Consider the following 15,879-nt stretch of genomic DNA (forward strand, 5'->3'; position numbering starts at 1 on the left):
ATATTAATTTACAGGAACATGAGTAGTTGCACTTCTAAGCATGGTGAATTTGTGTACAGTAATTTCACGAATACAAGCCGCACCAATTTGACTAAGATTTTGCTCCTAAACCGGAAATGCGGCTAATAATCAGGAGCGGCTAATACAACCTCAGAAGTGCCTGCCAGAGTGCTGAGCCGAGCAGCTGCAAAGTCGGCATTTTGCGATTGTTACAAATCGCTACTCTGTTGCACTGCAGGTGGAGCCTGGCTCCCTGTAGGCAGAACGAGGGGCGGGGAGAGAGGCAGGAGAGCTCTCTTTCCTCCTCTGCCACAGCCCAGGGCAGAGACGGAGGGGGGGCCCGGCGCCGCCATTGCTGCGGCCCGGGGAGGAGAGGGGGGACCCGGGCCGCCCTTACCGCGGCCCGGGGAGGTGGGGGGAAGCCCGCGCCACCATTGCCGGGGCCCGGGGAGGGGGGGGAAGCGCGCGCTGCCATTGCTGCGGCCCGGGGAGCCGACGGGAGCCCCGCGCTGCCATTGCTGCGGCCCGGGGAGGGGGGGGAAGCGCGCGCCGCCATTGCTGCGGCCCGGGGAGCCGACAGGAGCCCCACACAAGCCATTGCTGTGGCCCGGGGAGCCGACGGGAGCCCCGCGCAGCCATTGCCGCGGCTCGGGGAGCCGACGGGGTGCTTTGTCCCCGCCCGCCGCCGCCGCGGCAGGAGCGGGGAAACTCCGTCCCTGCCCGCCGCCGGCGCCACGGGCGCGGGAAAGCTCCGTCCCCGCCCGCCGCCGCTGCCGTAGGAGCAGGGGAAGCTCCGTCCCTGCCTGCCACCGCGGGGCAGCGCCGACCCGGGGTGACCGAGCCCAGTGGCAGCGGCGGCGGGCCCCGAGCTGCAGCACCGTGCTGGCCCACCTGGCCCCGTCAGCGGCCCCTAGCGGGCCGAGCCTGCACAGCCTTAGCTCAGCCAGTAAACCCCGCCCTCCGGCGGTTCTCTTACTAATTGCACGGGGGTCCTCGCTGCGAACGACAGAGCGGCTTATATTCGTGTGCGGCTTATCTATGGACAAAAACCGAAATATTTGCCAAGACCCAGAGATGCGGCTTATAATCAGTGCGGCTTGTATTCGTGAATTTACTGTACTTTTATGCACACAGGTCATGAGACCTCAAGACTTCAGATCCCCAAAGCACAAGAGATCTGAATGAATTGAAAAAAACCACAAAAGCCATAGCACTAAAGAAAATGGAAGCCTTGTTTTCACTAGTCCATCAAGGATTATTATGAAAGCATTTATTTTTAACTATTGGTTTCTAAGAACAAGAAAGTGCAATGCATCTGGAATCAGTCTTCCTACAAGTTCCCATAAATCAAGAGACGGGTGGGTGTGGGTGTGAAATCAGACACCCTGAAGAAGCGTAGAATTAAAGTATTTTATACTACAAAACCATTACATGGTTTAGCATTTTAAACCAGGTTAAACTCTTAAAGACTTCGATAACAACCTTAATAAAGCAGTATAGACAGCACCATCTTCTAATGGCTCTAACATAGACAGGTTTCCCCCCTTATCAATACACTATCATCTTGAAATACCAAAATACAAAAGGATTCTCAGTAGAAGTAACAGAATGAAAGTACAATAAAAGCACAAAATGCAAAAATTATAGTCTTGAAATGGATAAAACAACACTTATATGTGTATTTGAATAGCTGAGAGTTGTATTAGCAATAACAGCACATTCTTGACAAGCCATGGTTTTAATGATGGTTTTAATCAATCACACTTAATCAAGGAAGAAGGAAAGAAACTGCTTGATCATTACTCAGCCTGCCACTTCAATGAGTGTTTTCTGTCCCTTTGTGGGACAGAAAATCACTGGACTCTCAACTAAACAACTTTCATGCAGTCATATACTCACATGAATTCTGCAAAAATTCATTATCACCCTTATGATTTTGTCTCCCTTTCTCAAAATATAGAGTCTAGTATTGCAAAACAAGCTGCTTCCATGCCTATAAGCAATTAAAAGGGCTGGTTTCCACTTTAATAGTATTTATTCCCTATTTAGTAAATATTTTTCTGTGATAGACAGTTGAAGTTTTTCAGTAAAGCCACCTATGAGTTAGTACAAGCCATATGTATCAAATGGAACATTCAGTAGCTAATTGACTGCTGCCACTTCAAACTAGTAAACTGAGAATATATCCATACAGTAATTACTACAAAAATATGATAAGTTAATTTTTTCTGGGGCAGTTCATTCCCAGCTTTACATCGAAAATGTTCTTTGAAAAGCATACCCAAACTTGGTGGCAATATCATAAACTTGCTTCTCATGCTGAAGAACCTTCTCCCTGTCCCCCTCGAAGAGCAAGGTAGCTACACACAGTATGTTGGGATCAAATCCTTTAAACTGCAAAGAGAGACAAACTTTCCATTACTCACAGTCAGTGGTAGAATACAAGGAACAGGTTTTTACTTTTCAACTACATGGCATGTGTCCTGGCCAATAAGTGTTGCTGCAATTAAAATGCATGATTGGGAAAAAAATCTTTCAAAAATTTAGTCTCAAAACACTCAAGTCTTTCCTTGACAGGACAGGTCAACTGAAATAACAGAAATTCTGTCACCTCTTTCCTCCTGTTAAAAGGCATGACAGGCATAACAGTCTACCTATGCTGTAGAAAAAAACAATTCTTAAATGCTTTGAGCAATAGAGACATTTCTATTCAATTGACTATTCCTATTAGCTGTAAAAGCAGGAAGAAAACTATGACCATCAAGAATGTGGAGGGAAGGAAAAACTTCCGGGCTATCTCTAAACAGAGTATGAATTCCCTGACAAAAGAAGCCCCAAGACACGTTTGTTCCCACTTCCATAGTCCAAGAAAAAGCAGCAGAATCAACAGTGGTTGCTGCCTTCCAGAAGTATGCCCACTCTTAGAAGATAATCAAATTTTCTACATTTGAATGAATACCCATATTTGCAGGAACTCTCTAGTCAGGTAATTTAGAGGAAAAATCAATAATAAAAAAAATATTCAATACAAAAGCCATTTTAGTACCAAATAATTGTAGGTTAAAAAGGAATCAATTCCAGAAAGACAAAAAAACATTTTATATACGAAATATCTTGAGGATGTTGCAAAATTGTAACTCACTGTAATAACAAGGTAGATCATGCCTTGAGAAAGTCTAGGAAGATAAAAATATAATAGAGTGTGGGCCTTGCTCCATCAGTATTCACCAATTATCATTCATTGCAAGTTGGGTAAACTGGTTCCAGTCTTCCCCTGTCACTAAGGTACTGTTAGACAAAGCACATTAATCTCTTATACAGGTATGACCAGTCACAAAAGCTCTCTTGGAATAATACCTCAAACAAAATCTCATTTGAATTAAATCACATTTAGAACCTCAAGTTCTTACACTGCAATATCATTTAAACTCAGCTGCATCAGAAGCAGTTAACCAAAAAAATCTCAAATTGTATGGATCGCACGCATAATTCAAACCAATATTAAAAACCCCCAAATTACCTTTGTGATGTAGAACTTTTTCAGTCCATCCAAAAATGATGTAAAAATGGAAGCAACTTGTGGTTTAAGAGCATGACCTTTGGCAAAAAGCAGAAAATGGCATATTAAGGCAAACAGTGCTCTTAAGATTCTTACTTCAAGGGGCAAATAAAAAATGACTAGGAAGTCAAAATTACTAGAATTTCTTGGAGTACTTTGATTATCAAAATCAAAGAGAATTCTCTCTACACATTTAGAACATGATTTAGGAAAAGGTTTCATTAATTTTTTTAAGACATATGTACAACTGTGCACAAATATTTGTATGCTAATTAAGGTTGCCTTAGTTTAAGGCTGCCTAGTTTAGATTATACAAGCCTATGGCACATAGAAAATTTTTGAGAGTACTTCATTAGTTTTTAAACCACAAAACTAAACAAAAATCAGTGACTTTTTTTTTTAAAGTTATACCAAAACCACTGAAACAACCAGCCAAAAATGGTGCAAGTAAGGAGTTAAGCAATTTTTTCCTTAACAGTTATATCACTTGTGTGAAGTTTTCTACATAAAGCTAGTAATTGCTTCCTTAATGACAAACGGGGAACTAAAATTACCAGGATATATAAATGGTGTCTTGGAGCCTGTTAAATTAACATCTCTGCCTCAGGACTGGGTTTAATTGAGATGAAAGTCTTTTACTGTTTGTTCCATTGTTTTCAGTCACAAACAACTTCTGAACTCTCATTACTGCTTCACTTTAGCAGCCTGGCATCTGGCCTACATGCTGTGAGCCCAATTCATAAAAAGTTATGCACCATTTACATGATACCTCCTTCTAAAATACTTTAGAAAGCATTTCCTCCTGAATAACACATGAACTTCAACAACTGACTGCTCTTTTATCCTCTTAAGCAAAGAGGGAGTCTCTCTGCAGATACAAACCTCAAGGAGAACACCTATAAGCACACTTCAGAAAGCACACAAAAATCATGAAAGTATATTAATTTATTAAAACACAGTCTAAAAAAATTACATAATAATGGCTACCAGAAAAATTAATATTGACACACTTAAAACCATGTTTACAGCTTGCAATTGGTCAAATGGTGCTTTCCAAATAGAAAAGGAGATGCATGTGTCTTCTGTTGGACATTCTGAGCAGAACAGCGTAACACAAGAGTGAGCAAAGCAAGCAGCAAGGCTTGCTGGGCCTCTCAGCTCTTACAAATCACTATTTCCTTGGCTTGAAAAATGAAGTTCAGCTTTCTCAACACCATTATATTAACACCATTTGAAGCTGAGATTCATCACTGAGGCTTCTGTGCAAAAGAAGTTTCAGAAATTCTGACTTGTTGAAGTATTATAGTAGAGGTTTTCAAGGTCAGTCACTTCCCACTTCCATCTTCTGGGTACTATCAAAATAGCATGGTCTCAGCAAGTTCTGCAAGCTATTAGCTTTTGGGCTGTGGAACCTTAGGGTCTCCATGAGAATGTCTTGAGCCAGAACATATATTCTGCCAAATTTCCTAGAGTTTAAAATGACCTCTTTCCCTAAGAATTGCTGAGAAATTATTGTTCTGAATATTTGACATTGTCCGACTTAAGTGTTTGAACTAGATGAAATTTTACAAAATTGTTTGTCTTCGGGAATCTTCTGGTAGCTTCACTGGTTTTCAGTATTTAAAGCCTAACAGCTTAGATGTACTTGCACACAGTGACAGCATTTACATAATCTAATCTTTTTTTGAAAATAGACAGATCACTTTGGACAAGTAAGTCATTGGCTCTCTCCCGCCCAATCAAACAGCATGATATCAGAATGTTTCTAAAACACCTACTACTTCTAAGGCATCTGTGAGATGCTTTCATGAATTTAAAGGAATCAACCCACCTACCTTGAAAACAAGGTGCTGGCATTCTGATTTTATTTTTTTTTTAATATCCAACTTCTCATTAACACTCTTAGGTAAAAAATGTTTCAAGTATTATATTTTAAAACTAGAATCTCAGTTCCTTTACAGTAAAATAGAGGAAGTGATTCCAAAATTTCAATCTCACCAATAGACTAAATATCAAGGAAGGAAACATAGCAGAAAGCCCATCTCATTTATAGGTAGAGCATGGGTCTTTACTGACTGAAGTAGTTGATAGTGTTTCCTCAGACAAAGACAGGCTTCTGTTTCCAAAACTCACATTATGGCACTGTCTGGAGTTTGAACTCTGGGTTCACTGCTCTCTGTCTAGATTTGAGTAAAATAAATACTACCCAAAACAGACTTAAGCTACTAAAAACCCCTTGGAAACAGATGATACTCCACAATGATCTACATACTCACCAAACTGAAACTGTGCATTGTCAACAAGGCGAATTGATGCAGGAGCACATCTCTTGGAGGCAAAGTTAGCGGAGTGAGAGAAAGAAAAAATAAAGGGATTATGAACATGGTCAGTTTTAAAATCCATTACAATCAAATTTTCATTTTAAAATAGCATATAAGAAAGCACACTTTGATACCAGAGACCTCTGGCCATCATCCTCATTGAAATGGGATGATTATAAGCTTGTTTTCACTGGAATAGCAACATCTACTAGGTATGTCTAGATATAATGCTCTGAGAATTTTCAGTTTAACCTCATGCCATCACAGTAATAGTCCAAAATCACTGATCTTCAAGTTTTGAGTGTTTTTCTAAAATAGCATATGCACTAAAGATAGCACACTTGTTTAGTACATCAAGTTTATGTTTCTGTGTAATCAGGGATACACACATAATAAAAATCAATTGAAAAAGTTTAATTGTTGAGGGTCACTCTGGCATGCAGCTGAGCACTACGCAGCTGCTCACTCAGACCCCTCTCCAGTGGGCTGGGGAAGAAAAATCAGAAGGGTAAAAGCGGAAAAATCCATGGGTTGAGATGAAGACAGCTTGGTAAGCAAAATGGGGAAAAAATCCCACAAAAGCACAATGCAAAAGCAATCAATTACCATCAGTTGACCAATATGCAGCCAGTCTTCAAGCAATGGCAACCCCTACCAAACACCTCCCTCCAGTTTTATTTATGATCATGATGTTATATGGCATCTGCCTTTAGTCAATTTGGGTCAGTTGTCCCAACTGTGCACCCTCCCAGCCTCTTATCTGCTTCCAACACACTTGCTGAGGGGAAGAGAGGGAGAAACAGAAAAAGCCTTGACACTGTGTACACATTGTTATTAACACTCTTTTGGTTACAAGTACAAAAGTTAACACCACATATGCTACTATGAAAAAAGTTGACTCCATCCTGGCTAGATGCCAGGATTCTCTGTCAGACTGCAATCAAAATCTGTACTTGGGTCTAATCTAGATTCTGCACCACAGGAATCTGAAAAGCGGTAAGAACAGCACCCTTCAGTTAGGTAAGTTTCTGGTCATGCATGTGCCTACATCATATAATCGCTGATGGCCACGTCCAGTCATACTGAAAGGTATGGCCAGAGGACTATGACAAAGTCTGAATTTTAGGCTAGTCATCATTTAATTACATAGATATGGAAGTACTGCTCCTTCGCTTCATTTAACATGTTCACACTTCACAGTATCAATAATACGTTTTGGACCACACAAGAGGAAAGAACATGAAGAAGTAAGGGAGCTCACCGGGCAGGGGAGAGAAGGCTGTGGGAATGGTTTTAAATGAGACAAATCCACCCACAACCTGCAGGCTGGTTATTCTTACATTAAAGTGGACTGATACATCAAAGAAAGAGCTTTTCAGACAGCAATCATTGTAATTACTACTGAGATTGATGCGAGGGGCAACAGAAGAGAATAAGTAGTTCAGGCTCAAGTAAGCAGAGAAACAGCAGCAGCAGCAACAGAAGCTTAGAAATGGAGCAACATTAAGTGGCAAATAGTGCCTCTTTTTTCCCCTCTAACTAAGCCCACAGACAGGGTAAAGACATGAGTTCCTTAACTGATTTTAAATGTTGATCAGCCATATGATTAAGCATTCCCAAAAAGTCTGCTTAGGTACCTTTAACAGGAAGGACAAGCGCTAGCAGTAGAAGCACGACAGAAAAACTGGCAAGTGCTGCTGACTAGCATATACATGTCATTCACATACCAGTTTGAACATCTGGCTTGGAACATTAAGCCATTAATTTAGACCAATCACTGGAAAAAATGTAAAGCTGTGTTTAGTTTGGCATTAATTAAAACATTTCTGAAATTATTTCCCCAGTTCAGGGTACATTCTACCATTCATACACATAATTTAGTATGTTTTGCACAGAGCAAAGCATAGTTAGTTGGTGGAGAAAGAGGCTAGCCAGAGTAAGACTTGTTTGGAAGCACAGCCTTGAGGAAAAATACTACAGACCTTGGATACCTAAGTACTTCACTACCTGAAACCATCTGACTGCACTATTCTCTATTTAAATACTACAGTGTAAGCACAGTTTTACTTGAAAATATCCATTTCACCTGTCCATATCACTATGCTCCAGGCAGTGATTCCTAAATACAGGCCATCATCCTTCCACTGCATTCCTTTTGTTCCTTTACCACTTCAAAGCCATGAATTCAACTGCCTTTTGTATGTATCCAGCAACTCAATTCAGTTGAACACTGGTCCCTTTTACACAGTCCTAATTCATCTGAGGATAAAGTTCTCAGCTGAAGGAGATACAAAGCTGAATTTTTCAGACTGCAATATGAAAATAACTCCCCCTGAATCAAGTCATTAAAAGGCTTGTCCACATTTTGGCTCAGAATACAAGCAAAGTCATAATGTGTTCAGTCCTCATGGATCATATCCTGCATTTCATGGACCGTACATGCTTACAAGAGTCCTACCTCAAATTCCTGGTTATCAATTGACAGAAACACTGAAGCATCAATACACCCCACTACTGCTAGAATCCATGAGTTCCTGAGTGAAGTAAACATCCAGCTTTTCTTTACCTGCTTTGCCACCTCCCTCAAGCAGGCCACCCCTCGCTCAAAGTTGGGGAAGACCACAGAGCCGTACTTCTGGTATTCAGGGACTGGGCGAATCTTTATCGTAACTTCAGTAACCACTCCAAGAGTTCCTTCAGGAGAGGAGAAAAACTGAGCAAAATGGTGCAAGATGAACTTCTTGCAAGCTATCCAACTTAACATTTACCAGAATGTTCTAAGTTAACATAAATCAGAAATCCCAAAAATTCAGTTTGCAGTAGCAGGTGAATTATTCCTCACATTTTACATGGTGAATTCTTACAAAATATTCTCTACATCTTTCTCTTTGTTACTAGACTTGTAGGCTGACTCCACAGGTCCATTTAAAGCAGTGTTAAAAGCTGCAGCTTCACAGTCCTAATTAAGGTCTCAGTTTTATCCTAATACAAGAAATTCATGCCTGCACAATGCCACCCATCAAGACACCGGAAGCCACAGCATTAAAGATGCTCAACTACTCAAGCATTATAGAAGCTGAATTAAGATGCAGTATGTGAAATGACTCTGTTTGTACCTTCAGATCCCATAATGAAGTGATGGATATCAGGTCCTGTTGACATGCGAGGTACTTGACAGTTTTTTTCTACTATCCCTCTAGGAGTTACCATTTTTATATGAATCACCTGTTTAAACAAAGTGCAATGACTATAAATACTGGCATTAAGTACAGATTTTTACTGTATTTATTTTCCACAAAACATATTAAGTTTGATACAGTTTGGCTTTACAGGTTTTAGACATTCTGTAAGGACCCCTAGAACCTCAGGACTGTTACCAACCATTATTTTAACACAGCATGGTTTCCCCACACAACAGATTATTTCCATTCTATGACAAATCATATCAACCGGTGGCTACATCCAGGCAACACCAGTTTAAACTGCTTTGTTTCTCAGTGTAGAACTTCAGATAGAACTTTATAGATATCAGGATTTTAATCCAGGATACACATCGTACTACAGTGGAAAAGAATGAGGGTTTAAACATAAAGTTTTGCTTTAGAACTGCTGCTTGATAAAGCTACTATGATTCAGTCACTGATGGCTACAGAAGTATTTCAGTTAGAAGGAAAGACAGAAGTAAGCTTTGCGAAATAGATTATTAATATAAAAGCTACCATACGACTGACACGTGTAGGGCTAGAGGTTTGCTTTTGAAAAAATATTTTTTCAATTTTTTTTCCAGCTTTATTCAAGCACATGCAATAGAGCTCATGTGTGGTGTTTTTTTTTTAAATGCTCTATTCAATTCAATCCTCTATTTTATACCAAGGAAGGGTAGAGTTTCAGCTTGTCTTGAGTGATGCCTTTAAATGAAGTAAAATTACCGAATTTCAGCTAATGGCTTTAAACCTTTCAAGCACAGGTAGCCACGTAATTTTCACTATATGCAATTTATGAACCGTTGAGTCTGCAGTAGTGGGTTTTAGGCAGCTTATATAACACAGTGTTTCAAGATATAAAGTTTGTCAGAAGGTAAACACTTCCTTGAAACATTCTCACTGTGCTATTTTGAAACTTGTGAACTGTTCTGAATCAATTTTCAATCCTATTTCCTCCTAATGAAAATTTCAGGAGTTGTTTTAGCCTGAAGTTATGTTTCCATAATAGAGAAGCCTTCTGTTTCACCACTCTCAGTACAAACAGAACTGTACCATTCAGTAACACTTCAGGCAGCAGGGGAATGATGATACTTTGTAAGTGCTACTAGTTTTACTTCAGCCAGGTCTGCTGAATAAAAACTGCCAGCCTCAGTCACTTACAGTGAAATGTCACATCTGTGCACAGAACAAATATGTCTGAACTATGAGCTGATGGAAAAGCCTGAGGTAACATGGGTACATGGGTGTGCTGCAGGAAAGAAGGAAAAAATTCACACATGGAAGGATTATACGAAGTATGGGAGAAAGCTGGAAGACTGAAGCAGAAAGGCAGGCAAAGTCTGAGCACTGATGATTTATCTCCAATATATTCAATGTATTTGTTATAACAGAAAATGTAGACTTTAGAATCTAAAAGTATGCTTAGAAGTCCAAAAATTATCAGACTTCATATAAAGTTGAACCAATTTAATGACTAAAACAGATCCAAGAGTAGAATACTGCCATTTCACTGCTTCCTTCCTCTGGGTTCCTACACAGTGTAGTGGTATTAGATGTCACCACTGTGCACCCACAGGGTCAATCAGATCAGCCTACTGATTTACAAAGTACTGCTAGCCATGGGAATGTAGGAAGGTGGGGAGCTTGCTTGCTGTCAGAGTTAGACTGTTTAGCTAGACATCTCCAGGTACACACAACAGGGAGGAGAGAACGTGGGACTTCTGCAAGTTTGACAGGATTATTACACTGGATTAACAGAGAGTCCAAAGTGGTAGAAGACAGCACCAGAGTCAGGACAGGATAACAATTCCTTAAGCTAACCAGTGAGTGCTCAAATGAAAATTACTTTTATATTAGTGATAGGGATTATTAGTACTAATAACAAAAGAAAAAAAGCATTTCAGTGCAGATTTGATGCCAAAACTCTATTACACAAAGAATCACAATTTACTCTCCCACTGTGAGTCATAAAAGTTAAATATCTGAACAGAGAAATTATAACAAATATTAAAACTACTTACCAGATCTTCAATGTTTCCATAGATGTTTTTTTTCATGCCAGATGCTCGTGTTGCTACCCATCCTCCTAGTGAACTGAATTCCATGGAGTCTGGTTCATGGCCTGTACAGAAGCCACTTTCAGCAAGCTAAAGAAAAGAAAAAATACACACATCAATACATCCTATTGACTTAGCATTCTAAATTCAATATTCTACAACTCCTTGGGTTTTTTTAAAAAATAAGTATCCTGATCACACACCTATTTATTTGACTTTCATCTTTGATATGTACATACATGCAAACTGACTCTGCTTCTACTGTACATACTTGTGCTATGTATCGCCCTATAATACTCCTGCCCTGTATTTTAAAACTGAGAACTCTATTGTTCAAAACAAGGTGCAAATTCATATACATCTGCAAAAAGTTATAACTTAAGTAACTGCCAACTTTGCACAAATGCTGCCAATAAATAAAGCACTTAATCTCTTGTTCCTTCTATCCTAATGTGATATGCAGCAGGTCTGCAGAAAATTTGAGCAAATTGCCTGTACTTAATTCTCTCAAGGAGAGATGTGTTTTAATATACAGCCATCTGGTTGGGCTTCCTGTATGCAACATTGTCAACTAGTTGTGATGCAGATCACGCATTCCTGTACATTAAGCAGTCACTTGTTTCTCATTTTTCTGCATTAACTTGGCTTTGCCATCTGCACAGCACCTGAGGTTGACTGGATGCCCTCAGAATTACAACACCAAAGCTGTCAAACAGCAAGAGTTGAAGGCCAAGCAGTCTCACATTAAGTGATAAGTGCATTAGTGCATTTGAGATAATCAATTTGCACTGACCAACTGATAACAATCACACTGGACAGCTGTATTTAAGTACACCATGTAACATGGACCATTAACTATGTTCTGTTGTATACAGTGGTCCTAACTTAAAGGCTGAAAGTAACTTCTACATCCTGTGTACAACAACTCATTTAGCTCATGGTTCTCTCTATACCACAGGAACTTGTGGCTTTGTACATTTACTGGTCATGTACGAGGAAGGGTGGTTTCAGAACCATTGCATATAGTTCTTACCAGATGCATGAAAACACACAAGAATTAAGCTAGAATTCAATGATTTGGACAAAATATAAACAATACCTAAGAAAAATATTAGAAAAATACTATAAACTTAACCAGATAAAAATACCTGTTTCTCCAGATCTTGTCCAACAATGCCAGCTTCTACACAAGCTGTTAAGTTTTTTTCATCTATCCAGAGAATCCGATTCTGTTGAAAAGCCAATTGAAACTAAGAATGAGTGTTTAAGATTTTTGTTTATTTTCTTCCCTAATGCTATAGGATCAACACGCTTAGTGATACAATTTACTATTAATACCACTCCAGTTATTACACCAGTGGAAGCTTTGGGTCTTCACTCCCTCAAACTGCTACACAACAGTTTTCAATTTATGAAGTCACCACTACAAGAGACTAACACATATATTCATCAATTTGTGCCAGGGATGTTTACAGAACAAAAAGTAAAAAAGGTAGAAAGAATTAAATTAAAACTCTTGCAGGAGTCTGCCCCTCACAAAGTAGGGGCTAACTCATTATTCAAAGCCAACTACTTCAGCTCCTTGAGTTTCAATTCAAACTGCTTAACTGATCTCAGATGCCTATAAAAATCAGCTTTTATGCAATATGGACCCTACATTTAAGATAAAGATAACCATTAAGTGTCTATTAAAATAGTAAAGCTTCAGCAATCATCCTAGCTGCTCTGAAACACACACGTTTTAACTTTGACAATGCTTCCTTTCGCCTTAATTTTCTTATTTTCCCTCTTCATTAATGATTACAAGACCTGGTTGGCACTCATTCAAGACACCTGAAACTGGTTTATTTCGTGACTCAATGCTTATTTACACATGTAGCTGACAAAAAAGCAAGACCGTAAAAATTAACCACATTTCCTTGCCACACCCAAACCTGACAGAAGTCAAAGCTGTGGGCTATAAATCAAGGAGTTCAAATGAAGGCTGAGTCACTACTGTACTTGTTAGATTTCATTCTGTATAGACCCCTGAAGAGCCTCCTTCGACATGCAACTACCACCTCTGCAGAAAAAAATCACTTTGTTTAACTGAAGAACCACTGAGTGGAGAAAATGGAGCCAAAACCCAGGTCTTAGCTTCAAGGCTAAAGGAGTTAACAAGCTCAGCAGGTACTTGGAGGCAGTAGAGCCTTACATCAAAGATACAGAGCTGTTTCTGAAGCATCTCATTACCAAGTAGCCATAAATCTATCATTTTAGAAGTACAAAGCTCCTTCATAATGAAAAGATGAAAACTAGCAATAAATTTTACAGAACTTCATTTCTAGACTGCCATAAAGCTACGAACCTCACATTCTCAAGATGTTATCTACACAAAAACCCCAGTTATTTCTTGAAAGTTTATCCTTCAAGTTGATTTATAGATATTAGGTCACCTTATCGCTCTTTAAGTAATTTGAAGTCTAGTGCAAAAACTAGTGAAATTTGCAGTAACAACTTCCTCCTAGCTTTTCATTTATCCTCAGATACAAATTCCAATATAGAAGAGTAGCTTTCTCAGAGTTTGATCACTTAAAGCTGCTATAAGGCTTAACAGTGATTTTTTTTCCTTATTAAATATATACAGGTTATATGAAGTAGTACAGGACTAATATCAGAAAAACAAACTGAAGGAGTACCAATTTAATCATCATGGTGCTGATTAATATTTCCATCCCTACCTCATTCTGGAAAGAAAGAAATTACATTCTCTAGCAATCACCCAAGCAACTGTAGGATGATTAAAAAAAATTAAAATAAAACTTTAAGAGATCATACCATTTGTGATGTATCCAGGGAGATAATCATTCTTTTTTCTTCTTCAGGACATTCAAGGGCACTAGAGACACTTGTCCCTCCTGCAAATATGGGAATGATATTGTGATCATAAAATTCTCAGGTAGCTTTTCTTCCAATAGCATGCCTCTGTCCCTCCTTTCTGCTAAGGAACTGAATAAAGAAAGATCACTGAAGTTAACTGTTTGAGGCTGGTGATTAGCCTCTTAAGGCTGCCCCCTTCTCCCAGACCAAGTTCCACAAAATCAAGGCAGCAGTGGAGTTGGACAATGCTTTAGCAGCACTCCCTAACAAACATGACATTCTGTGACCATCTCAACTGCTTCTGTTAAGCCCAGCAGAGAGCTTTAATACACAGAAGGATAAGAAATTACAAAGCCATTCAAGAAACAGAAAGCTATAGTTTCTGTATATTCTTTAGATATCACTATGGAAGACATTACACTTCAACCTAGAAACTTGGAATAAGAAGTCTGCCTAGTACAAGAAGGTAATACTTATCTGAAAGAAAAAAATAAAGTGAAAGGGTTTAACTATTAAAAAAAAAAGGATAAAATCAAGCATCAGACTTAGAAGCAGTTTCTAATGTATCTTTATAGGATGTCACAGAACAGCCTCCAAGAAGCCTTTTGCTTCCCAAGACTGCCACAGCCATAGGAAAAGAGGGTAGGATGCTCAGGATTCACAGCAGGTTATGAGAAGAGACAGTGGCAAGTACAGAGAAAGTGCCAGCTAATAAAACACTCTGAAAGAGCAGTGAAGTCCATCACCTTTGTTCCCAGTGATGGAAAATGTGGTACATTCCTTAAATACCAACCCCTACTGTAAAATTTTCAAAAGTTGTTTGTAGTTTACTAGAAATAAACTTGGAATACAATGTGAAGATCTTTCTGTATCCCAGACAGTGAACAAGAAATAGTAAATATTGCTGCTTTCAGCTCTACCAGTTTACAAGTTAAAAGGTGACTTTTAGCAGTCTTGCAGCCCTTCAGATGCATCTGGCAAGGGTGTCAGTGCATAGGGAGGAACCAGCTCCACAAGCTTGGTATCATTTTCAAGTGAAGTGCTCATTTTCTTAAATAGCTAATACCCTTTTGCAGGGGCTGTACTACAGCGTAAGCAAGTTCCAAGTAAAACACATGGATTTATACCACAGAGAGTTCTTGACAAAAACCTTCTCACAGAATGAGCTCATGAAAGCCAATCCTTCACAAACTCTTCAGGCTGAGGAGAACACAGACTGCACAGGCCTTTAGCTGTACTCTGTAACTGGAACACTTCCTCAAAACCCCTTGCCACAGGAGTTTCTACTGAACAATGTCTACGAGGAAATTAGAATAATTTTGCAGTAGTGTTTGACCACAATCTTCTATGAAACTTTGAACTTCAACAGTGCAACAAAAATGTTGTGGGAACAGAGCACAAGTAATGAAGATCACATATTTAAATGAACACATTTTCACTAATAACTTTAAACAGGTATGAGGTTTCATAAATTCGCTTACCACCAAATGGTATTATGCAGAGATTGTGTTTGCAGGCTAATTCCACAATTTTAACTACGTCTTCATGGCAAACTAAAAAAAGAACAAACAGTTAAAAACAGGATTTGTGCTTGGTACTGTTATTTGTGCTTTTTATTAAGTACTGCAGTCTGAATAAGCAGTAGCTCCTTTTCCAACACCACTAAGAAAGACATTTCAAAGTTAGGCACTAAATAAGAGCTAAGTTCAGAAGTATCAGTTAGAGTAAAGTTTAAGCAATTCTGCATTTGAAGAACTAACTACAGCCTTAGTCTCTTGTTCTACTCATGGACTGAGACCTCCTGTAAATTCTCAGGGCAAGGCAGGCCACCAAACAGTTAGTAATTCATCTAGGTATCTTGGAGAACAAATCACATGCAA

General features: G+C 39.2%; 1 protein-coding gene across 1 annotated transcript in view; it reads right to left on the reverse strand.

Annotated features, from left to right (window-relative positions):
- Positions 1 to 15,879, reverse strand: part of AGPS (alkylglycerone phosphate synthase) — a 52,715-nt gene that overhangs the window by 17,663 nt on the left and 19,173 nt on the right. The window contains exons 6-14 of the mRNA XM_033064388.1: positions 15,481 to 15,552; positions 13,958 to 14,037; positions 12,289 to 12,369; positions 11,105 to 11,230; positions 8,997 to 9,105; positions 8,447 to 8,574; positions 5,836 to 5,887; positions 3,521 to 3,597; positions 2,282 to 2,394 (exon numbers count right to left, since the gene is read on the reverse strand). Coding sequence (XP_032920279.1) covers positions 2,282 to 2,394; positions 3,521 to 3,597; positions 5,836 to 5,887; positions 8,447 to 8,574; positions 8,997 to 9,105; positions 11,105 to 11,230; positions 12,289 to 12,369; positions 13,958 to 14,037; positions 15,481 to 15,552 — 838 coding nt within the window. The remainder of the gene's footprint in view (positions 1 to 2,281; positions 2,395 to 3,520; positions 3,598 to 5,835; positions 5,888 to 8,446; positions 8,575 to 8,996; positions 9,106 to 11,104; positions 11,231 to 12,288; positions 12,370 to 13,957; positions 14,038 to 15,480; positions 15,553 to 15,879) is intronic.

This window comes from Catharus ustulatus, chromosome 7 (genome assembly GCF_009819885.2).
Source record: "Catharus ustulatus isolate bCatUst1 chromosome 7, bCatUst1.pri.v2, whole genome shotgun sequence".
Classification (NCBI taxonomy): Eukaryota; Metazoa; Chordata; class Aves; order Passeriformes; family Turdidae; genus Catharus; species Catharus ustulatus.